Source organism: Macrotis lagotis, chromosome 1 (assembly GCF_037893015.1).
Source record: "Macrotis lagotis isolate mMagLag1 chromosome 1, bilby.v1.9.chrom.fasta, whole genome shotgun sequence".
NCBI lineage: Eukaryota > Metazoa > Chordata > Mammalia > Peramelemorphia > Peramelidae > Macrotis > Macrotis lagotis.
This window is the reverse complement of record NC_133658.1, coordinates 401,393,861-401,419,206: the sequence shown is the minus strand read 5'-3', so window position 1 is coordinate 401,419,206 and position 25,346 is coordinate 401,393,861. Positions and strand designations below refer to the sequence as shown.

General features: G+C 41.3%; 2 protein-coding genes across 4 annotated transcripts in view; one reads left to right on the top strand and one right to left on the bottom strand.

Annotated features, from left to right (window-relative positions):
* The window catches only part of HMGXB3 (HMG-box containing 3), a 52,055-nt gene extending 45,915 nt beyond the window's left edge, over positions 1-6,140 (top strand). For all 3 annotated transcript variants that reach the window (XM_074212650.1, XM_074212651.1, XM_074212649.1), the window contains 3 exons: positions 2,828-2,944; positions 3,390-3,599; positions 4,472-6,140. In XM_074212650.1, coding sequence (XP_074068751.1) covers positions 2,828-2,944; positions 3,390-3,599; positions 4,472-4,948 — 804 coding nt within the window. In that variant the 3' untranslated portion in view covers positions 4,949-6,140. The remainder of the gene's footprint in view (positions 1-2,827; positions 2,945-3,389; positions 3,600-4,471) is intronic.
* CSF1R (colony stimulating factor 1 receptor) overlaps positions 1,518-25,346 on the bottom strand; it is a 48,070-nt gene continuing 24,241 nt past the window's right edge. The window contains exons 11-21 of the mRNA XM_074212652.1: positions 13,480-13,606; positions 12,424-12,528; positions 11,526-11,636; positions 11,013-11,169; positions 10,227-10,297; positions 9,982-10,079; positions 9,454-9,576; positions 9,230-9,341; positions 8,839-8,938; positions 8,295-8,403; positions 1,518-8,196 (exon numbers count right to left, since the gene is read on the bottom strand). Of these exons, the coding sequence (XP_074068753.1) occupies positions 8,068-8,196; positions 8,295-8,403; positions 8,839-8,938; positions 9,230-9,341; positions 9,454-9,576; positions 9,982-10,079; positions 10,227-10,297; positions 11,013-11,169; positions 11,526-11,636; positions 12,424-12,528; positions 13,480-13,606 (1,242 nt within the window). The 3' untranslated portion in view covers positions 1,518-8,067. The remainder of the gene's footprint in view (positions 8,197-8,294; positions 8,404-8,838; positions 8,939-9,229; positions 9,342-9,453; positions 9,577-9,981; positions 10,080-10,226; positions 10,298-11,012; positions 11,170-11,525; positions 11,637-12,423; positions 12,529-13,479; positions 13,607-25,346) is intronic.

Here is a 25,346-nt window from a genome sequence, read left to right as displayed (position 1 = left end):
CAATGTAGCCTTTGACACCATTATCTTCTTCTGGATATACTTCTCTCTGGATTTTAGTGACACTGCTCCATCCTGATCCCTCCTCAGTCTCCTTTAATGGATCTTCATCTAATCATGATCTCTACTCACAGATGTCCTACAAGGACCCTAACCCAACTTCTTTTTTCTCTCTTTTGTTGATTTCCTCAGCTCAGCTTCCATGTGTTCAATTAACATTTCTGCAAAGATGATTCCTAGATTTTTCCATCCAACCTTCACCTCTACTGAACTCTTCTTGCTTCATTTACAAGCCTTTTGAACATCTTAAACTCCCAAAGACAACTCAAATTCAACATGCTTCTCCCCCCCCACCAGCTCACTCTTTTTTCAAACTTCATATTCTTGTCAAGAGCACCATCATCTTTCTAGTAACCCAGGTTTGCAAACTCTGTGTAGTCCTTCATTTCTCCCTTGTATTCACTCCAGATATGCAATCTATTGACACATCTTGTCATTTGGCATCTCCCTAACATAACCCCTCTTAGATTTTTTATTTATTTATTTAGATAGAAGAGGCTATTCTTTGCCTCATTTATTTCTTTCCCAGCCTTAATCACCCAATGGGCATTGCCTCAGTCAAACTGAGACTTGGGAACCACAGCCAGCTCTCCCAACTCCAGTCATCCTGATCCATGTCTGACCACTGGACCCTGATGACTCTGGAAGAGAAAGTGAGGCTAGTGACTTTGCACAGCCCTCCCTCATTTAAATTCAACTCATTTGCCTGTCGTGACTCCATTTCCATGATGTCCTGGTCTTTGAAAAGAAAGGACAAACAACTAGAGTAGCCACAGTTCTGGGAGATGCTCTCATCATATCATACTCAGGTAGTTTCAGCAGCCTTCTGCTTAGTATCTCTTACTGTCCTCTTGTGCTTTACTCCCCTCCATATATATATTCAACAGCACTGGCCTTCTTGCTATCTTCTGTATGTGACACTCCCATCTCCTGACTCCATGTCTTTTTACTCCTCACTGTAGCCTTCTGACTTCCTTCAAGACAGCATACTGGTTCATTTAGCAGTTAAAAGAAATGAAAACCATAGTGTTTCCCTATGCTGAAGGGATGGCAGGAACCAATAGCAAACCATTATGCCATTCTTCTAGAGTTTTATTCCCATTTTAAGTACTTCAAAACATGTCTGTATGACCAGATTCCCAATGAGATGGGATCAAGTGAGAGACCCGGATTATGTTGACTAACTGCCTTTCAATCAGATTTTCTGAATTAGACTTTGTTTCTACTTCCTGTTGTCATACAAATTTACTCTTCTTGTCATACAGACTTTTCACATTGTACAAATCTCGTTTTCTTAGCCTGAATAAAACTTATGTTTAGAATTGCCATTTCCTACAGGTCTCTTATCTAGACAAAATTTATATCCATTGTCTGTCTAAATATGAATTCAAAAAGTATTTATACATTAAACTAGAGACAGACAAACAGCAATGGTTGGAAATATACCACATTTGCCATTTATATACTGACTAGGAACCCTTGACCCTCTTGGAATTCCTAGAAGAGCAGGGAATGAGAACCAGTAGTCCTATGTCAGATCTCCAATACTGACATGGGAGTTTGGGAAATCTTTCTTTTTTTCTTTTTAAGAACATGTCTGGTTATCTGTTGGATTTATATTGGTGTGATTTAGCAGTCATAGAGGTACTCTTGGAGACCACAGTGTGTAATACATAGGGAGCTATAGGCAAGGCCACAGACCCTTAGTTTTTATTTTTGTTTTTGTTTTGCAAGGCAATGGAGTTAAGTGACTTGCCCAAGGCCACATAGCTACGTAATCATTAAGTGTCTGAGGCCAGATTTGAACTCAGGTACTCCTGACTCCAGGGCTGGTGCTCTATCCGCTCTACCACCTAGCCACCCCTATGACACATAGTTTTAAAATGCTCACCAATGTGTCTGACAGACCTATATGAAATGACCAGATGATGTGAGTTCAACTTGATGAGCTCTCTTCCAAAGAGCTTTTCTAGAGATTGCAGGTCTCTCTTTCAGCACTAGAGTTTTGGGGCACTGCCAAATGAGATTGGTCACAGCATCAAAACTTGGAAAAGAAATGAACTTCACTAAACAGAATGAATCTTCTTTCTTTTGTAAACTTTAGAACTCTTCATGTTTTGATAAGGTATTTTGCATCCAAACCAGCCTCAGAATGTTCCTGCTAATGACCTACTAGTAGGAAAGAATTCTGGTGAGCAACATTGGTGACACTTGGGGCTTTGGCTGCAAGGCTGTGACCCCCAAGAAGATTTTAGGTGGTGGCTCTGAAGCCAACCAAACAATTATTATGGCATATCTCATGTGAGTTTTGTAGAAATAAAATCCACAATATACAGATATTTCATTTTTAGTGATTTAAAAAAAACACTTAAGATTCTTTTATATCCCTGGTTCCAAGTCTCCTATTTTCTTATGCTGCAAAGCACAGAGTATTGGTAAAGAGAGTATTATGGTTTATATGATGTGAGACAGAGCAATGAGTTAGTCCTACAGCAACCAGGGCCAGAAGTTTATATAAGATCTTTTTTGTTTTTTTGTTTTTTAAAGGCAATGGGGTTGAATGACTTGCCCAAGGTCACATGGCTAGGTAATTATTAAGTGTCTGAGGTAGGATTTGAACTCGGGTCCTCCTGACTCCAGGATCAGTGCTCTATCTATTGTACCACCTGGCTGACCCTAGATAAGATCTTTAGAAGAAATCATCACTAAGCAAGTCCTGGATCCAAATTCTGAAGTCACGATTTCTATTGTCTTTCCTTTTGTTCTCCAGGATCAACTCTGTTACGCCTTGTTGACTCTTTATGAATCTATACAGAATGGGGGTGGAGCTCGACAACCTCCATCCCACCTCACAGGGGGCAAAATCTACAAGGTGTGTCCTCACCAGGTAAGGAAACCATCAGGGTCACTAGTTGGGGGAAGGGACTCAGTTCCTTGATTGTAGGGTCATCCGCAGTTGTAGCATAATGACGTGAGATTCACCATCTGGTCTTTCTGCAGAGATGTCAAACTAACTCTTCTAGAATAGCATAGAATTGGAACATGGCCAGTATGAGAGCCTATGATAGCATTTGCTTCATCATGCCACTAGATGGCTCATAAGATTCAAATCTAGTAGCTTCACTTAGAGAGGAAACTAGTTAGGAGGGAAGAGTGGAAGGAGGGTGGATGCAGAATTTGTACTGATTTGAAGCCTCTCTCTTCAGATTTGATTTTTTTTTTCAATTTTGGAAAGTAGCAACTGTTTTGTATATTCATAGTCCTTGCTCTATTCCTTAGACTGATTCTGGTAAAGTGTTCCCTCATCTGGGTCTTATGTCTTCTGACCTCAGGTGATATGTGGTTCCAAGTATCTGGTTCGAGGGGAAAGTGCTCGTGATCATGTGGACCTCCTAACCTCCTCACGCCATTGGCCTCCGGTCTATGTGGTGGATCTCGCTACACCAGTGTCCTTGTGTGCTGACTTGTGCTACCCAGAGTTGACCAACCAGATGTGGGGGAGGAACCAGGGCTGCTTCTCCAGCCCCACAGAGCCTCCAACAGTGAGTCAACTAAGGGACCCTGGGCCACAAAGAACCAATCTGCCTGGGACCTGGTTCAGGTTGAACCCAATTATCAACCTTTAACCTTGTCTCATTTCTTCTGGTTCCTTTTGGGTGCAAAAAGTGACTCAGCCAAGATCATACGGTCAATTAGCAGCAGAGCATGGCTATCAAGAGAACCCACGTTTATTGACTTTCATTCTAGTTACTTTTCCATTACAATATACTGTTACTATATGAATTTTTAAGACAGTAGAGTACTAAGAACAGAGCTTGTTGCTTGCTTTGTGGGATATTGGGAGTAATATATGACAGTCATTCCATAGCTGATGTTTATGCTAAATATTTACTAAGGGACTCAGGTGGAAGCACAAGTCAGTCAGTCCCTCAGTTTCATGCTAAATTTCCTTCCCCTTTTTGCCCTTTCTCATTTCACTAGTAAGACACAGTGCAATGATACATTATCATCGTGTAGAGGGGACTCTCAAAAATTCTTCCAAAAGAATGTCAACTCTGGCAGAAAAGTTTATGGATACAGGCAGAGAGCTGACAAAATTTACTTTGGCTGCAGCAATTCATATAGACTATTTTCAAAGGCATGAAGAAGTTAGAATCAGCAGTGGGAGGAAGAAATGCCTACGGCAACTAAAACCTAGTACCATGAAGTATTAAAGACATACTGATGTAGGTTGAGGATTTCTACCCCCACCCCCCACCTATTTCCTCCCTTTCTCTACTCCTCCTCAGGATCTGACCCAGCCTAGGGAAGAACATATCTATCTAGTAAACATCTTTCCCTCTTCCATTTTGTCCTTGGCCTGAATTTACTAATAATTTTCTGTTGTGAATGTGACTTTCCCTCTGTGTTGCAGTACATGTCCTGCCCAGAACTTTTGGACCGACACTACACTGTGGATATGACAGTAGCTGAGCACTCAGTCCAGCACCCCATTACCAAAACCACCACCCGGCGCATTGTTCACACTGGGACAGATCCAAACAACCCCAATGACCCCAGCTCCAGGCACCACTCTCTCTCCCTCTGCCGAGAGTTGGAACCTTATGAAGCTGTCCTCACTGCCATTGCAGACAGCAAGACAAGCAACATTCGCCAGAGGCCTGTCACCTTTGATAATGCTACTCATTATTACCTCTACAACCGCCTCATAGACTTCCTCACCAGCAGAGAGATTGTCAACCGGCAGATTCAGGACATTGTTCAGAGCTGCCAGCCAGGAGAGGTGGTGATCCGAGATACTCTCTATCGATTGGGGGTGGCACAGATCAAGACTGAGATTGAGGAAGAAGATTTGGATCCTCAGGGGGAGGAAAGGGAGGCTTCTGAATAAGCATTCATCCCTGAAGGCACTGCTTCTTCTGTCTCAAGCCATAGTTGGGGGGATGCCCCCAGGCAGATACATCTGGTGGGATGGCAGTGACTCCCCTCCACCTTCCCAGAAGAGAGAGGCCATTTGCCTTGGACTGCTTGTGATGACCAAAGAGCCATGTGCTTCTGTCTGTTCTCCAGGCAGGCAAGAAGCCCCCTGTAGGGACTGTTTCCTTATAGAGCTATATACCACCTTCATTTGTTGGTGGTAGATGCTCCAGAATCTACTTCCAGTCATGGAATAGCACTTAGGATGTCAAAGCCAGTCTGTAACTGTGAGCCTCTGCTCACCTCCAATCCCCACCTCCTACCCTAGGAACCCAGTTTTCCAAGAGTTGGACTCCCATCTACATAATGGGGGAAGCAGTGGATTGGATAGGAAGCCAAGAAACAGACTGTTTCTGAGGGAGTCCTTCCTGCTGGGGTGAACGTTTGCTATCCCAGACTGGCCATGTCATGGCCCTGTTTTTAGGAAGTTTCCCTTAAATATTTTTTTTTCCATTCTTTGACTTTGAGAGAGGACGTCTAGAGACCTGCAGGGCTTTTGCATGGTTCAATCAGGCTTGTGAGTGCTGTGATTTCCAGCTTCCACCCCTATGGGCACTTTATTCTTCTGGTGCTATGTCTTATTCATGGCCTGAGTCTTTTCTTAAAATAGAAACCAAATCTGGAAGCAACTTTAGGGAGCAGCAGTGGGAAGCCAGAGAGTCCTCTCCTGAAAGAGGTCTAGGAGCTGGCCTAGGAGCACTCAGCTTCACCCATTTCTGTTTCTTGGGTCTGCCTACATCATTCCCAACTGTAGCTTTGAGGAAGAGAGAATCCCCCCACTTCCTTTTCTTTCCAGCTGCATCCTCCTCTACATTCCCATATCACTCTGCTGATGGGGACTTAGCCACTGATCGTCTAGGGTTGCCATGGGACCGGAGGATGGGGGAGGATGAGGTCAAGGGCAGAGAAGCTGTGGCACGCATGTTGTGCTAGTGAACATCCCTTCCATGAAGGGGAAGCAGGCTGGACTGTAAGAATGGCAGAACTGGTCCACACATCTGAGGCCATTTTGGTATGGGAATCTGTCATTTTTTGATTAATTTATTTGAGGAGTTGATTTTTTTCCCAAATGATAAAGTTTAATAAATTATCCATTTTGGGGTGAAGCAGAAGTCAGATTGTGATCTTTGTATGGGGAAGATGTCACTCATGTGGGAGCTATGTTGGTAAGTGGGTAGCCCGGCACCAGGGATTAGGATGGATCACATTGAGCCATTCCCAAAGGGACAGAGTGATGTTTATACCTATATAGAAACTGGACCTAGGATCTGAGCCACCTCTAGGTTAACTTTTTTAACCTTGCAGACACCTTATCCCTTCTCAATAGGTTGTCTGTGCCAGTGGCCACCCTAGACCTAACATTGTGTTTTATCCTTTGGAATTGTGGCAGTTATTTTGATAACTTAGAGGGTATCACCAGCATAAAGGGTCAAGATTAGAAGGAACTGTATATGTACCTCCAGGGGAAAGGACCAGACCCAGTAGGAAGGAGTTTCAGCCTTTGGGAAAAGAGTAGAGATAGGGCTTGCTTCATGCTTCTGTTTTGTTTTGTTTTGTTTTTTTAATTTGAAAGAAATCAAGAGACTTGATTGAGTTAATGTTGTTAGTTTAATCTTGACCTTGACATCCTGTGAGGTGACTGTTAGTTAAAAGTAAGCAGCTTAGTTTAATGCTTTTAGATACATTTTTTTTTTTTGCAAGGCAATGGGGTTAAGTGGCTTGCCCAAGGCCACACAGCCAGGTAATTATTAAGTGTCTGAGACAGAATTTGAACTCAGGTACTCCTGACTCCAGGGCCAGTGCTCTTATCCACTGCGCCACCCAGCCGCCCCTTTTAGATACATTTCAGATCTTCCCAGCTAACTGCCAAGGTTAGCTAGTCCTCAAAGCAAGGGTAAAGAGTGTAAGCCCTAATGTTATTAAACCTTGGACTTCGTAATGCCAAAGTAACCCAAAGAGGGACTAAAAAGCTATGGAAGGAAGCCTAGGAGTCCAAATAAAACAACAAAAACAAACTATCTCAAAATTAATTTGCTATGTTGCCTCTCCAAGGAAATGCATCCCTAGAGTTATTTGTGGCAGAAATGCTACATTTAAGCTTTGAACTGAGGTGGGGGAGGGGGTAGTGGGGAAGGGGATGGTGATAGGAAGTATGGCCTCTTTGAGAACTGGCCTTTGCTACTAGTGTTGCTTGCCACTCTCTGATCATGGTGATTTCTTTCTTTACCCTGTATCCTGCCTATCCAGGCCTGTACCTGTTCCCATTGGCTTGTAGATTTATATATATTTTTTATTTTTAGGTTTTTTTGCAAGGCAATGGGGTTAAGTGGCTTGCCCAAGGCCACACAGCTAGGTAATTATTGTCTGAGGCCAGATTCAAACTCAAGTACTCCTGACTCCAGGGCTGGTGCTCTATCCACTGCATCACCTAGCCACCCCTGGCTTGTAGATTTAAATCTGGCAGGAATTTAGGAGTTAATAGAATCCAACTTAATTTTATAGATGAGAGAGCAGTTCTTTGTCTTGGGCCATATAGCTAGGAAGTGTTTAAGGTAGGGTTCTATTCCGGGTCTTTCAGATTCTTCATCCCATGGACCTTAAGGCCATGCTCCCTCTCCAGCATTGATTGGGCCTTGTATCTCACACCCAATTAAGTAGCTTTACAGCCTTCCATAGGGAATGAGGAGAGGAATTCTTAGCCATGAAGGTAGAAATTATTTACTGTTTTGGGGATGGGGGGTCAGGGAGGGGAGGAGAGGAGAGGAGGATAAAGTTGCTGGGATGATATTTAGCAATAGCTGGTAAAATATAGGCTATTACAGCACCACTGGGTTGAGGAGGATGTAGACAAGCACTGCCTCCATATGCCACTCTGATCCTGGTATGCAAAAATCACCAAATTCCCAGGGGAAAAACTAGCCTTTTTATATACCTGAGCTTCAAAATTGGACCCAGCCCCCTCCATGGAATAACTGAATCATTGAGTGTCTCTTCATGCCCCAAGTTGACCCTTTCAAAAAGGCACTGACTTTCTTAACAAAACTGATAGTTGTTGGCCTGCAGTAGGGGCTGGCTGCTGTCCACTTGGTCACAGCAGTCCAGGGGCTCACTGACACTGTCTTCCTCCTCACTGCTGCCACTACTGGGCAGGTTGGCATAGTCCTGAAGAAGAGGAAGAATTAGGAGGAGAAAGGGTTAGTCCTGTTTAAGTCCACCATGGTACCACTTTGGCCAACCTTCCTCCTCTGGCCCCAACTTACCTGCTTTTTGCTAGTGGCATCCATCGCTTCTTGAAGAAAGGAACAGATCTGTTGAAAGGTGGGTCTCCGAGTGGGTTCCAGGTCCCAGCATGCCTGCATAATACTGTATCTGATGGACAGGAGAAGCCCAAGAAAATTTCACCTTTGTCTACCCCTCCCCCCAATGCCTATTCTAGATCTCCCCACCAACACTACTGTCTCCCATCCTTCTCAAGTCTTCCTCATCCTTCAAGACCCAACTCAGATCCTTCAACTCCATATTGAAGTGTGGAATAAGCTAAGTAGGCACAAAAGAGGATAAAGAATAGAATTCTTGTGCTGCATTAACATTTACAAAGTAATTTCCTCTCAACCACTACCTATTGTGGAAACATGGAGGAAGAAGATACTAGGGAGGCCTCTAAGAGGAATCTTGAAGGATATGTCAGGAGGTTGGTATGTGTAAATACCTAGACTGGAAAAAGGTGCAAGGCCTTTTGGGTCCTTGTTGAGTATTGTCCTAAGAGAACAATGTACCTAAGTCCTTCCTAAAATCTGAACTCACATATTTGGTGGGGAGAAGTCAGGTTGGGCCATCTGATATCCCTCTTTCACCAACTTGTAGAACTTGCTGTTCACCAGGATGCCAGGGTAAGGACTCAGACCTGCAAAAGTCAGATCCTAAGGAATAGTGGTAGCTACTTTGGGTCACATACCTTTCTCACCCCGTTCACACATACACACCCACACACCCACCCACTTGGGCACTGGGAGAATCAGATTGGAATTGAGTTTTTTTATTGTTTCTGTCTTTCCCAAAATCAGTCTAAAATTCAGCAAACAAATGAGTGATGGCATAATGGGCCCTTTGGACTGATTAACCTCTGGAATGGAGTATTCCAAGGACAGATCCAGAGAAGGCTCACCAGTTTCTCATACAGGACCACCATACATACCCAGTGAGAAGATTTCCCAGAGCAAAATCCCATAGGACCAGACATCACTCTGCACTGTGTAGACACAGTCAAAGATGCTTTCTGGGGCCATCCATTTCACAGGTAGGCGTGCCTAGACACAGGGAGTTGGTGTCAAGGAGGGGCCACGGGAGCCTGGGTCTGCCCTCCATAGATCTCAGATCTTTGACCTAGGCCTTTCCCACCCTCCCTTTGACTTAACTCACATTGCCTTTGACTACATAGTTAGTGTCATTCATGATGTCCCTTGCGAGCCCAAAATCACCAATCTTGGCTACACGTCTACTGGTCACCAACACATTTCTGGCAGCTACATCCCGATGGATACACTGCAAGAGTCAAGGGCTCAGGATTACCCTCAGGGCATTGGGCTTCTGGTGACAGAGGAGACCTTGGCTCTGTCCCCAATCACTTCAGAAGTATTTTCCTGCTTATTTCATTGCTGAAATTCCACCCCCCCCCACTAGATCACATGTGTATGCACAAACATTAGTGCCAATCACTGCTAGATGATAGAAATAAAAATATAAAGAATGAAACAATGGCTACTCAAAAAGAATTACATCCCATATTTTGTGGCCCTCCCTCTTTCCCATCCTCCCTCATACCCAATCTTTTAGGGAGAGTTCCTGCTACCTAGTAGGCTCCTTGGCTTGAACCCAAGCTAGCCTAGTCTTGGCTCCCTCTGCTGTGGAGATGAGCCATGCAGCTAGAGTCAAACCTTGCACACTCACGTTCTTGGAAGCGAGGAAAGCCATGCCCTGGGCCACTTGGCTGGAGAAGCGTAGCAGGTCACAGAGCTCCAGAGGCCGCCCATCCTCCTGGTCTAGATCTAGGAACAAAGTAGCTTGCTGAAGGGGCTGTTCCCTGCTTCTATCCCTATCCCTTCATATCCCTGGCTCCCCACTTCCCTGTCCTGTAATCCTTGATTCAGCTCCTCTCTTCACCCAGGGTTTCCCAACCCCAGCCCTCTCCTTACCCTGCTCAGAGAAGGAGCCAGAAGAGGAGGAAGACACGGGTCTCATCTCCACGTAGGTGTCCAGACCTTGACTAGAGAAGTAATGACTACCTCAGGCAGATAGGGGCCATGAGGACAAAGAGGGCCAGTTCAGACCCCACCCTTATCCCCCATCTTGCCATTATCCTTCAATCCCCTCCAAACACCTGTCCCAGATTCAAGTGATCTGGGGCTCCAGGGTTTTTAAGGAAATGGCCATTTAGGGCAATTTTCTACACTCAACTGACCTTGGATTTAGTTAGAAGGAAAGACTAAACAGCCAGAAGAGACAATAGGTGTGTTATATACCCACTCAACCTAAAACTTACTCTAAGCAACCCATCATCAGTATTACCACTCCCACTTCTGATCCCCTTCTCAATATATTCTAGTCAATGAGAAAAGACTTGGATTAACTAGTATTTGGGATATTTATTAGACTTAACTTTTTTAGGTCAGAGACTTGAATTATTTTTTGTTTTTGAACCACCACCCCACCCCTCCAGCCAATGCCTGGCATATAGCAGGTAATTAGTAAATGCTTGTTGATTGATTCATTGATTGAGTCTCTTCACTGGCACTGGAAAGTTAAGTGTAAGCTTTATGAATTACAGTAACTATCCCTCATAGTAGAGATGGGGCATCAGATGTTGGTAAAGCCTTGCCTTTTTCTCTCTTCCTCAGGCCTCACCCAACCCCATGCCCCTCACCCAACAACATGCCCCTCCCCCAGCCTCTGCCCCTTTCTAAGATGTCTTGTTCCCTTACCCATGGATGTATTTCTTCTCCAGATGGATGTTCTTGTACCCTGGGCCTCCGTCAGGCTCAGAACTTAGACTTGACACTAACATGTCCTCTGCCTTACGGCGCAGAAAGTTGAGCAGGTCACCATGGTGACAGTACTCTGTGATGACCAGGACTGGACCTAGATTTGGAGGGACCAGGAGACACTCTCAGCCTTGGGGGATGAGGAGGAGGAGGAGTCTGATGTTCAAAACTCTTGAGGGAACTTGAGGCCTCATGGTGAATGGAAGACTGGAAGCCAGGAAAGATAGGTTTAAGTCTCTTCCATGCTGCTAACTAGCTACACAACCTTGATGAGGTTGTTTTTCTTTTACCATTATGATATGGCTTTAACCTGTGATTGTATAATTCTAAGATTCTCTGTATAGGAGATAGGCAGAGCTCTCTGTTATCTCTGAATAATGATTCCTTTTCCAAGAAGGAGACCCTGACTGGCCTTGGAGACTGTGTGGTCCCTTTGTGTAGTGTGTATCTCACCTCCATGGGTACAGGCTCCCAACAGGTTGACAATATTCTCATGCTGCCCCAGGTGGCTCATGATCTTCAATTCAGACATGAGAGCCTCCTTCTCGTCTGCATGAGCACTGGCTGGAGGATCAAGAAGAGGGGTCAAAGCAGAGCAAGGAAAGGGGAAAGAGGGAAAAACATACAAAGGACCCACCTACAAGAAGAGATCCACACAGAGGAAGAAATAGCCAGAGACACAGAGAAGTAAAGAGAAAGGTATGTATAGGCGACATACAGGGAGACAAGAGAGGGACAGATAGAGACATGAGAGTCACCAAGAGAGGGATTGTGAGAGAAAGCAATATAAGATGAAAGTGCTACTGTGCTCATAGGAATCATCAGAGGCCAAGGCTGGGCGTATGGCTCTCATTCACACAATTCAGACTCTGTCTCCTAAAACCAGGGTACAGCACCCTGAGAAGGTAGCTAGAAAAGGGGCGTCCCCAAGCGAGAGGAAAGACCAAAAGCTGGCATATAAGAGAACTCAAAGTATCTGACCTCTAGTTCCCACCAAAATGATCTTTGGGTATATATTAAGGTCAAAGGAGACAGGGGCCAGATTAGATTCTACAATCTAATCACAAGGGAGAGAAGGATGAGACCAAACTCTTGAGATGACTTCTGAAGACCCAACCTTTCTCAGGGTGGAAACCTCAGACCCTAGCCTACACTCTCTGCTCAACCAATCCCCATCCTTCACATTGGACTCCCCCAAACCTCTGCCTTTTCGTCCTGGATTCTCCCCTATTCCTCCCTCTCACTTTAAGTTACTCTTGGACCTCTCTGCCCCTTACCCTGAATTTCTCTAGGTCTTGAATTCTATCTCGAATCCCCCAGTGCCCACCCCTCCCTTTGGGATCTTGCTTACACTTCAGCATCTTCACAGCCACCTTGAGGACAGCATCATCCTTCCCCAGTCCAAAAGCCGTGGCTTCCACTACTTTCCCAAAGGCTCCAGCTCCTAGTGTCTTACCTGCCACCAACAGAAAAGGTTCAGAGCTCTAGTGGGGAATAGGTGGGAGAGGAGGAAGGAAGTATACATGGGGAGTACAGAGGTGAGATGAGCAGGGAACAGAGCAAGTTTCCCAGTCAAGGAGCTCCACTCAAATCAATTCTGTGGAGGTAAGCTCAACTGACTATCAAGCAGAGATGCAATGGGGAGGGGAAGGGAGAGTAAGAGATGAGAGGTGTGACCTACAAACAGTCTGGGATTGAAGAACAAGATACAGAGCTCTTGAAAATAGTTCCTAGAGGAAGAAGACTCTCTGAGAGCTTAAAGTACAATTCCCACATTTTACAGAGGAGACTCAGGGAAGGCAAGTGATTTGCCCAAGATCACACAAGGATTTGGTTCCAGACATGGAATATGACTACATCTATTGGCTCTTTCCTAGACCAATGCTCTGGCCAGTCAGTCTTATGTTAGATGAGTCACTTTTATTTTTTATAAATACTTTCATAAATACTTTTTTATAAATACTTTGATAAATACTTTTTATCCCTATCTTCAAAGAGAAATATCTACTTTAAAGTAGACACAATCATAGTATGTCTCACAGTGGAACTCCATCAGACTATCCTTATTGCATATATCCTCTCTGGGCAGTAGTAGTAGTAGCCTGTTGTGAATAATTTGAATACACCTGGGGATATCAACAGGTGACAGTAACCAGGATCAGGTGTGTGTGTGGATGTGTGTATTTATATACATATTATATATAATATATACATACATATATAAATTCAGCAATGGGAGGTGGGGTGAGGAGAATCCTTAGGTCCCATTTCCCTCAGGAACTCACCTCTCCCCCTATCAGTCTATACCCAGGAGAATGTCTTGGGCTAAAACTTCTTTCTTTACTAGCTCATGGGGTCTAGCTATCATCTTGAGTCTATAATCCAGATGGATACCAGCCCATCTCACCAAACTGCAGGTTATTTCGAGGAAACTCCCATTTCTCATTATAGGGCAGCTGTGTGGGATCAATGAAGATGTAGTTGTTCCCTTCACAGGCCTCAATGATCTTCCAGTGCACTTGGTACTTGGGTTTCTGGAATGGCAGAAGAGAAGGCATGAGGAAGGCATGGACATCAGTAAGCTATGATGTGTTGTGGAACATAAAAGGGAGCACAGGAGAGTGTAATGGCAGCACTGTTAAATAGTTGCAGTGACCATTCTCATGCCAAAGGAAGTGATAGAAGTAGGGACTGGGACCCCATGATTCACTGATAATAGAGAGTTCTCATATGAAGAAAGGAGAGAGAGGAGAGGAGAAAAGAGAAGAGAAGAGGGAAGAGAGGAAGAAGAGAAGAGAGGAAAGGAGAGGAGAAGAAGAGAAGTGGGAAGAGGAGTGGAGAAGAAGAAAAGAGGGAAGAGAGGGAGAAGAGAGGAGAAGAGGAGAGAAGAAAACAGGAGAGGAAAGGGAAAGGGAGGAGAGAAAGGAGAAGAGGGATGAAGAAAGGAATCCTTCTTTCTGGAACCTTTATAAGAATGGAGGGATTCTGGTACAGACTTAAGAGGTAAAGAATATGGGTTTTTTGTTTGTTTTTAAATAGAATTATGTCCCATTGGAACTGAGGAGGAAGATTCTGGCTCTAGCTGTTTATTTGGCATTGACTAACACGCAGATGACCTCTCTAGAAGCTGATCTCTAACATTTTTTTCTCCCTACTTCTCCTTTCTCTGCTTTCCCCACAGCTGGGCCTGAGTCAGCGGCCCCCACCCCCATGTTGGGGAGCTAGGATTGCGTGTGTGCATGCATGTATGCACATGTGTGTGTGTACATGTGCATGTGTATGTGCTCACACACACTCTGAGCTTGGATATGCACGCACACATTAGGGAAGGGGAAGAAAAGGGAGGGAGAAAGCTCTTTGGGGAATGAGAGCACTTCAGAACTGGAAGAGACCTCTGAGGTCATCTAGTCTAACTTTCAACATCCTTTCCACAAGTGACCCTCAGTCTGCTTAAAGATCTCCAGTGAGCCCCTCCCCTTCAGGATTAGCCTGTGCCATTGTTGGGCAGTTATAATGGCTATTTCTTCCTTCTGTTTTCTGAGAAACCAACACAGGGCAGTGTGTTAGATTTGAGTCAGGATGATCTGAGTTCAAATCCTGTCTCAGATACTTCCTAGGCAATTGGCTTGATTTTTCTCAGCCTTAATTTCCTCATCTGTGAAATGGGGATTAACAATAATATTTTCTATCTCATAGGTTGTTGTAAGAATCAAATGACATGACAAGTATAAAGTATTCAAAAGAATCTTAAACTACACTACTTACTACTACTAGTAATAGTGCTAATAGCCTCACTACTACTACTACTACTACTACTACTACTACTACTACTACTACTACTACCACTACCACTTCTAGACTACTGTCATTACTACTACCATCACCACTACTACTACTATTATATGGAACAAGAACCTTCCTCCAGAGATACCACTGATCTAAGTTGTAGGTTCATAGAGAGCAGGCAGGAACCAACCAGTCTAATCCTTTCCTTTTACAAAAGAGTAACAGTGAATTGCCTAAGGTAAGACTAAGGCAGGAAAGGACAGAGTTAGGATTCAAAGCAAGATCCTCCAAGTACAAATCCTATGTTGTTGGGATTTTTTAATGAATATCATTTGTCCTTTTCCTAGAATGATAGGGGTCTCACTATCTTCTCTTCAATTGCAATGTTTATGTGATCAACACTCAATTGAGAAAGATTAGGGTCCCAGGTTGTTTCCCCCCAATAGCTTGGAGCATTGGAGAGAAACAAAACAAATCCACGGAGAAGTCTAGCTAGGCCAAGTGGAATCGTGTCAGTTCCATGTTCAGAACTGACAGTGCATTTATAAGGATTGTGAACCCCTTTTGCAAGTGAGAAAATTTAGATGGTATTATAGCTGCTCTATAAATGGGAATACCTGGAACTGAGAGGTGAAGAAGAAGCAGTTTGACTGCTTGGACTACTGCCAAAATGATTTTATGATTGTAGCTTTAGAGGTGGAGGGAAATCTTCTAGTCCAACCCACTCATTCAAAAGAAAATGAGGCTCAGGGAGATTGGATGACTTGTCCAAGGTCACACAGGTAGTCAGGATTTGAATCTAGGTCCTTTAACTGCAAACACTTTATACCAAAATAACTAGTAGTTGTGGGGTAACTAAGTGACTCACAGTGGATAGAGCATTGAACCTAGAGTTAGGAAGACCTGAATTCAAATGTGACCTCAGATACTTACTAGCTGATTCACTCTAGACCTAACCTTTTTTTTTGCTTCAGTTTCCTCAACAATAACAAAAAAAAAATGTTCTGTCAAAGGGAATGGCAAATTACTTCAGTATCTTTGCCAAGAAAACTCCAAAAGGAGTCACACAAAGAGTCAGGCATGACTAAAAATGACTACAAAACAACAACCACCACGGGATCACATATATTCAAGGCTTAAAAAAAAGACAATTTCTGTTTCCCCACCCCCACCCCAATCCTCTCACCTACCGGCCTACTTTATTATTCCTTTCTGCAATTCTGCCCAACTAATAGCCAATTCATGTTCAAGTCAAAATATCACTCTCATGATGTCATTGGTCCTCTTTGAGAATAAAGGATGAACAACAACAGCTGGCTTGGTATATTTAGGAAGTAGAGACTTTCTTTGTATGCTCTTTGGACAAAGAATGGGGACAAGAGGGCCAATGGAAAACAATCTCACTAGAAGATTATTAAAGATAATTAGATAGCCACTGAAGTCTCTTCCCACTCTAAAAATCTAAGATCCTGTGAATTCTTCTGTAATCTGACTTCCAGTCTCCCCCTTTAGAGCTGTTTATATTCCTGGACCCTCTTCCTCCCAAACAGGAGACTTTGGCTCAGGCATTTAGCCATTCAGCAACCTTCTCACTCTCTTCTCTGCCCTCCTTCTCTCCCTGCTTGCTGACTTAGACTCTTCTCTCTTCCTTCTCTGCTTGCTCTGCGGTCACCCTGGTGGCTAGTAGTCTGATGACTCAGCCTCTTGGAGGGAACTGCCCTTGAAACAGACTGGGTCTTTTCTGCATTTGTCCATCTCTGATTCCTCAGACCAGATGGAAGGAAGCTTAAGCAGAGGGATGAGTACTTCCTATCTGGTATCCTGGAAGGATGGGGAATCCTGTGACTGGGGTCAATACTGTTAGTAAGGTACACCCTAAACTCCAAGCAAGGGGAGCATGAGGAGCTAGAGGCATTTCACATTGTCCACTATCCCATGAAAGAATGAATCTTGTGTGGACACAGTCACTGAATCACAGCATTTAGAGCTGGAGGAAGACTTGAAGATTATCTAGGTCAATCTCTTATTACAGAGGAGGGCACTAAAGTGCAGAAAAAGTTAAATACTCATGGTCACCCAGGTAACTTAGAAGAGATTACTTCATATGCCAAAGAAATTTTAAAAAAAGGAAAAGGACTTATATGAACAAAATATTAATAGCAGATATTTTTGTGATGGCAAAGAATTAGAAACTGAGGGGATGCCCATCAAATGGGGAATGGCTGAACAAGTTATGTTTCATTATTGTGATGGAATACTATTTGTTTTAAGAAATCATGGGCAGGATGGTTTCAGAAAAACTGGGAAGATATGAATGGATGCAAAGTGAAGTGAGCAGGAAAACATTGCACACAGTGACAAACAGCAACATTATGCAATGATTAAATATGATGGACTTAGTACTCTTCTGATCAATACAACTCCAAAGGACTCATGAGGAGAAATGTAGTCTACAGTTATCCCTTCCACATTGCAACTTTCACCAGAGCAGTTTTGATTATATTACAGGTCAGAATAAAGAAATTAAATGGAAATTTTGGGGAGAGTTTTGTGGAAACCGCAGGTGACAGACAGCCTATGAGGAAATATTTAACCCAAATTTTACAAAGACATACTCCCATAAGAAAAAAAAATATAGACTTCTTCCCTGGTACAAAGGAAGGGTTAAAATGGGGATTTTACAGAACATGGGAGTGCTGTGTGCCAAATATGGTTATGTGGAAGGGACAATTGTACAGAGAATCGATGATTTCTAAGTGCAGATTGAAGCATACTTTTTCACTTTATATTCTTTCTTTTTATTGTTGTTGGCTTTGTTTTTTTTCAACCTGACTAATGTTTTGCATGATTTTGCATATATAGTTGATAGCATATTGCTTGCCTTTTCAGTGGTGGGAGGAGGGGCAGGAGAGAAGGAAAAAATTTGAAAGACTATTAAAAAAACAAATGTTAAAAATAAAAAGTTAAATTAAAAAAAAGTTTTGCTTAACTAGCCACACACAGCAAAAGCCAAGTGAATGAACAATAGGCTGTTTGAAGGGACAGAAAATGCTTCTTGGACATTTCTTCAGGGTATTGTGGAACAGATTCTTGTTTTGATATAGATTAGAATAGATGATCAATGAGGGTCCTTTCAAGTTTGATATTCAATGATTTTGTGAAAGAATAGGCTAGAAGAGTAGTCATTAAGAGTTCAGTTGTCCTGGGGCAACTAAAGTGATACAGTGAATAGAGCACCGGCCCTGGAGTCAGGAGGACCAGAGTTCAAATCTGACCTCAGACACCTAATAATTACTTAGCTAAGCAAGCCACTTAACCCCATTGCCTTGCAAAAAAAAAAAAAGAGTTCAGTTGTCAACTTAAAAAGAGGTATCTAGTAATGACTCCAGGAACTGCCCTTGACCCTGTACTGATTAGCATTTCTATCATTGATTTGGAATTTCAGATGGTACAATGCTAAGTGGGCCAACTAATACACAGGATGAGAGAATCAAAATTCGATAAGAGAATCAAAATTCAATAAGATATTCATACTGGGCTGAATCAATACATTGATATGTGTATATGTGTGTACAAATATATATCTATATATACGTAAACATACATACACACATATATATATTATATATACTTATAGATATACACATACATGCATATCCATGATCACATTTGGGTTAAAAATCAAATTTTCAAGTACAAAATGGAGTGGATCAAGATTAGACAGATATTGGTAGACATTGTTAGATAGATATTGAAAAATATCTGGTATGTATAGTGGGTTGTAAACTCAATCTGAGTGAATAGCATGATAGAATATGCAAAATAGCAAATTTGATCTTCAATTGCATTAAATGTGGCATAGTGTCCAGGTCTAGGGAATTTACTAATATTGCTGTATGCTGCCTTTGTTAAATCATACTTGCAGTGCTGTGTCTGGTTCTAGGCACTGTATTTTAGGAAGGACCTTAATTAACTAGAGAGTATGAGGTAAGGATGGTTAAAGGCCTCAAGAAAATGCCACATGAAGATCAGATGAAGGATATGGATATGTTTAAAGTAAAGAGTAGGCTTAGGTTTTATCACAAGGAAAAGGCTGTAACTCTGTCTATTAGGAATCCCCAAGGACAGAGCTGAGAACAGTGGATAAAAATCAGAGAAACAAATTAGGTTTGAAGTAAAGAAAAGCTTCCTAACAATCAGAGATATCCAGAAGCAGAACTGGATGCATTGCAGGGGAATAAATTCTCCATCACTAGATGTCTTCAGGCAAAGGAAAGATGAAAACTTGTCAGAAATGTAAAATAAGTGATTCTTGGTCATGAATAGGTCAAACTAGATTGCCTCTGAGATCCCTTGCAGGGTTTGACATTCTATGATTTAAACCCAATTCCTGATTATGAATTCAATGGAGGAAAAAAATGAGAAAAAGGATCATTATATGTCTTATTACTCAGTAATTTCAATCAATTACTCAGTAACTTCAATGCAAGGGGAATGTAAGCATAAGAGAGAACAGCAAAAATATGCCAGAAAATATGGTTCTAGATCAAGAAATAAGAGGGGCCAAAAGTTTGTAGACTGTACAGGAACTTCATGCTTCTTTGTCAGAAATGTTTTCTTGAAGAAAAGGATGAAAAAGTGCAGGACATGGTGAGTACCTTTTTTTGGTCAGAGAAGATTGACAAACCTGTAATTTCATCGGCATAGGAAACTTGGTTTGGGGAAATTCCTTTACCTATTCAAGGTAGTACCTGATTTATAATTTGTATTTTTCAAAGGCTTTACATCCTACAGCCAGAGAGTATGTGTGCATACATAATATATATATATACATATATATACACATTTACACACACACACACATATATATATATATATGTACATATACATGGTCATATTTGGGTTAAAAATCAATTTTTCGAGTACAAAATGGGATGGGTCAAGATTAGACAGATTTTGGTAGATGTTAACCATGCCACACTGCTTGATGAATTATATCTTGACATATGGGAAATTACTAATCGTTGATGTGAGGAGCATTTCTGAATCACCTTTTTATAGTCAGACCCTTGAATTATTAAAACAACAATCAAAATCAGCATAAATTTAGAGAAAAAATGAAAATGAGAAGATAAAATTAAAAGAGGGTTAACGACTTATTTAAACAAGTTACCATTATAAAAAAGAGAGAACTGATTAAAAGAACATAGACATGGGGGCGCAGCTAGGTGGGCAGTGGATAGGGCACTGGCCCTGGAGTCAGGAGTACCTGAGTTCAAATCCAGCCTCAGCTGTGTGGCGTTGGGCAAGCCACTTGTAAGCCTTGTAAAAACTTAAAAAAAAAGAACATAGAAATGAACTTTCACTATTTCCAAATGGATGCCAAATAAACCCCACAATAAGAAATACAAAAGAATCTAGAAACTACCTTAGCTGACATACACTTGATCTCCTTGCCAAGTGGAGAGATATAGCAGGCAAAGACAACATTGGCTTAGAATATAAACTTAATTGCAGAATCTTTGAGGACAAGATACAGGAAGACTATATGCAGTATTGCCCTATAAATCAAAGAGCAGCAGGAGACAGCAAATGAAACTGTAATTAGGAAAACAAACAAAAGAAAAATAGAAAGAATATGTGAAGATATCTGTAACAAACACTTTTTAGCCATCAATGATAGTGAAGTCTCATAAATTAGCCTTTAACAGTAGAGTCCACAATGTATGTGTAAGATAGTAGAAATAGTATTAAAGAAAACAGAGAAAGGACAGCTGGACAGCACCACATATACACATGGAAGATCCTTGTTACAGATGGTGCAATTTTAAGATTGCTCAAGATACATTAACAAGAGAAGATAATAAATGGAAAAATGATGAAGAGAAATAAATCATTTCATTAATAATAATAATAATAAATCATTTCATTGATAAGCATATATTGAGCTCTTTGCTATGTATGTATGTATGTATGTATGTATGTATGTATACTGGATATACATAGACAAAAGAGAAACAGTTCCTGTCCTCAATCAATTTACATTCTGCAGGGGAGTTAGGGGGTGGGGCAGTCTATATGAAAATATGTATATGCAAAACACATGTAAAATATGTGTTACAACTTTGTGGAGCAATGCATGAGTTGGGTCAGGTAGGTGGTGCAATGCATAGTATACTAGCCTTGGAGTCAGGAGGACCTGAGTTCAAATCCAATTTCAGACACTTGATACTTACTAGCTGTGTGATGTTGGCAAGTCACTTAGCCCCTTGCCTCAAACATATTAAAAAAGTTCAAGAGAAATGCAGGAAAAGCTTTGTGAAGGTTGAATTTGATCTGAGTCTTGAAGGAAAACAAAGACCCCAAAAGGAAGAGGTGAGAAAGGAGAGTATTCTAGGCTTGAGTATTGATCAATTTAAAGACTAATTGATGTAAGGGACAAAAAAGGATGGGAGAATTGTGTTAAGAAGGCTGGAAAGGTGGGATGGGGATCAGGTTGTGAAATACTTTAAATTATATTGAATCCTAGTGGTAATAGGGAACCTACTGGAGTTTATTGTTCATAATTATATGTTCAGATCTGTATTTTAGAAAACTCACTTTGGCTAATGAGTAAAGAATGTATTGGAGTAGAAAGAGACTAAAGGCAGGGAGGCAGGGAAATCAATTCGAAGATTACTGTAATATAATCCAAGAGAAAGGTGATGAGGGAATCATACCAGAATGGTAGCTGTATAAATGGAGAGATTGAGATGAAAGGTACACATGTTAATATTTGGTAATGGATCTGATATGTGGGTTGTAGAAGACGGGGAGTGAAGGATGACCCCAAAGTTGTAAACCTGAGTGACTGGGAGGACTGAGGCACTTTGGTAATAATAGATAAATGCAAAAAGAGGGGAGGGTGTAGGAAGAAGGATACTAAGTTCTATTTTGAACATTTTGAGTTTGAGATGCCTCTGAGATAACCAGTTTGAAACATCTACTAAGCAATTAATGATGTGAAAATGGAGTTTAAAAGAGAAACCTGGTCTGCATATATAGATCTGGCAATTGTCTATCTCTAGAGAGTGTATAATTTAGTCCATGGGAGTTAATGAGAGCACCAGTTAATGAGAAAGAATATAGGAAGAAAAGAGGGCCCAGGAGAGAACCTTGGAGTATGAGCATTTTACACACACACACACACACACACACACACATATATATAAATATACAAATATATACATACATATATATATATATAAAATGATGCAACAAAGGAATCTGAGAAGTGCATGTAATTAGGGAAAAAAATAACTTTTTTAAAAGAAGTGATCGGATAGAAGGAGAACAAAGGAAACAACCATAGAAACTCAGAGAGAAGAGGAAAGTCTTTAACAATGTCAAAGGTTGAAATGTTCAAGATGGCAGGGTAGTGTGCACCGGTCTTGGAGTCAAAAAGATCTGGGTTCAAATCTTGCCTCTGATCTTTTACTAACTGTGCAGCCTTTTAACTTTTCTGGACTTTAGTTTGTTCATCTGGAAAATGAGAGGATTGAATTAGATTGCTCTTGTGGTCTCTTTTACTCTAGATCATAGGATCATGGATTTAGAGTCGAAAAGGATGTCTGAGATCATCTAGTCCTGCAGTTGGAAACTACAGCCTGAGAGTCAAATCCAGCTCATCTGCATTTCTATAGCTTACTAAGAATGGAATTTTAAGATGTAAAAAGTTATAGCTTGTGGCCACACAGAAGCAAGCTGAGGACTGGATTTGGCCCACTGTCATCCCCTGATATAGTCTCTAACCCCTTCATTTTGCAGATAAGGAAACTGAGGCTCAGAAAGTTGAAGCTCTTCAGGTAGGAAGTAGTTGAGCCAGGATTTGAACTAAGGTCCTGTGACTCCAAGCTCAGCTTGCTTTCCCCTGTATCACACTGCCCCTGTCATTCTATGTCACAAACTACAAACCTCTGGACTTATTTGCTCATTTCTACAAAATCTCTGTGAGAACAATTCATACAAATATTGAGAGCATCTTTGATGAAAAGTAGAGAGACTTTCACAGATGACATAGAGCAGACTATATTTTTGCAATTCCACAACTGACTTTAAATATAAACTTGAAGAGTTCGCTTTGCTCATTTTATTGTCCATTGATGAAAAAAAAGCATTTTTCTCTAGCTTTGTTACAAGATTATCACCCATGTATCATAGAATATATGTTGAGTGATACAACAGATACAACTTTGCAAGTCACAAACCAGGAAGATGTATGCTTGTCAAATGACTACCACTTTCATAAAGGATGCTTAGTGTAATTTAAAAATGGAAGGATTGCCTAGAGGACTGAAGTGCTACATGAGCATCAATTCAACATCCAGGCTGTTTAACTATTATCTCTCACTTCAGCTACCTGCTTACAGCCTCTTTCATCCATAAATTTCTTTCATATCTTGTATGTAATTTGTCCTGGGTGACATTTGTGACATTTTATTACTTCACTGGATATAGGGCTTGACACAGTAAATATGACATATTGATATCCAGAAACATCTGGATTTCATCCAGATTTCATCACTTAGAGACAATTCTTTCAAATGTAATTTACCCTGTGTATCCTTTATGAAAGACCAAGGCTGAATAAAAACTTTGAAATACAAACTGAAGATAAAGAGAAACACGAAAAGGTGAATAAATATTTGAAGATGAGACAGACCAGGTTATGACTTTGTAAACTTTGAAAGATTGGAAAAACCATCAGGGGTCCAGTAGCTAGAGTCTATAGTGAAGTTTCCCAGAAGCAGCAATTGCTAAATTCAGTGAGGAACTAGTTCTGAGAAGTGGTCTGATTGACCTAGCATAGCAGTGAACTGACCTGGTAGTTGAGACACAGTGTCCTGCAAGTAAGGAAGAAATTATCCATTGCTTATGCCAGTGAAGAAGTGAAATTTGTGAGAACCTCTACAAAGGGAGAAAATACTTCCAGGGCTAACCCCTCTTTATATATGCTCCTTAATTGTGTGTTTCGATATCTTAGTTTTTTTAGTTTTAGGGTTGCTTTACCCAAAGGCATTGTGATTATGTAGGAATAAGAGTGTGCCTTATGGAGTGTGTGTGTGTGTGTGTGTGTGTGTGTGTGTGTGTGTGTGTGTCTTTAAGTGTTTGATTTCACTCTCCTTAGGGAATGAGTGAGTTTATGTGGTGGAGATCCCAGATTTCAGCTATATGTTCTCAGTAAAACTTTAGAAAAGTTACTCAAAAAAGAACTGGATCTTTAGTGCAATGAGAACTGAGGAGATTGAATTTATGGATCCTAATGACATAGAAAAGCAACCTTTCACATTATATTTTCTGCCATTGTTTTTATTAAGAAGATCCTTGTCTATTTCTAAACTGAAAAGACTATCTAACTGTAAATTCAGTATTTTTTATAAGCAGGTATTATGGACTAAATGTAAGGACATTCTTAAATAAATCCCATGATTCCTTTGTACAATCAGGACATATTATTCAAGCAAAAAAACTGTCTTAAGTAAACCACAGATCAGAGGTAAGGAGGAAACGGGAACATTTAGGGTTCCTGAGAGTGCAGTCCCTCAACTGTCACCACTGCCCTTTTCACCCTGGCCCACCCAAACTAGAGAGAAACAGAACCAATATGGGATAAGACCAGGAGACCATGTGGTCTGAATTCCAGCAATAGGGGACATCAAACTGAGCAATTAAAGAGCAGTCACGTGAGTATGTACATGCACTATGTATGTTGTTTAATTCATATGAACTATGATGCAGCATAACTCTATCTTCCTTCAATAATTAATTTCTTTGCCTAGGGGAAATCTAGGAAAGCATCTGTTAAATATTTTAAAATGTTCAAATGATACCTCATTTATTTTTATTGCTTGCATTGTTTTCTTGTATAATTGTTTTTATAAAAATGATGCCCTTGGGTCTCAGTAGCTAGAATCTGGAGTAGTTTCTCTAATCCAACCTAACAGAGCATCAGTTCATAGGAATGAGGGACTATCTGTCTCACTTTTGTATTTGTTTTTGAACCAGTGTGGCTCAGAGTCTGACTTCTGTGCAATAAATCAGTGCTTATTGATGGATCAATTGACTTACTTTTCAAGAATCAATGACTTTGACTACTAACAAGCAAAGGTTAAAAACTAGCTCCCACTGGAGGTTAATAATAATAATTGCTTATATGTGGGCAGCAAGATGGGTGTAGTGGATAGAGACATTCGCCTGGAGTGAGGAAGGTTTGAATTCAAATTCCACTTCAAACACATCAATTGTATGACCCTGCACAAGTCACTTACAACTATTAGCCTTATTTTCCTTATTTCTAAAATGAGCTGAGAAGGAAACAGCAAACTTTTTCCATATTTCTGCTAAGAAAACCCCAAAATGGGATCATGAAGAGTAGGACTCAAATGAAACAATTGAACAACAATATGCTTCTCCTTCATTTAGCAGTTTCCCAGCCTTTCTTTGAGACTT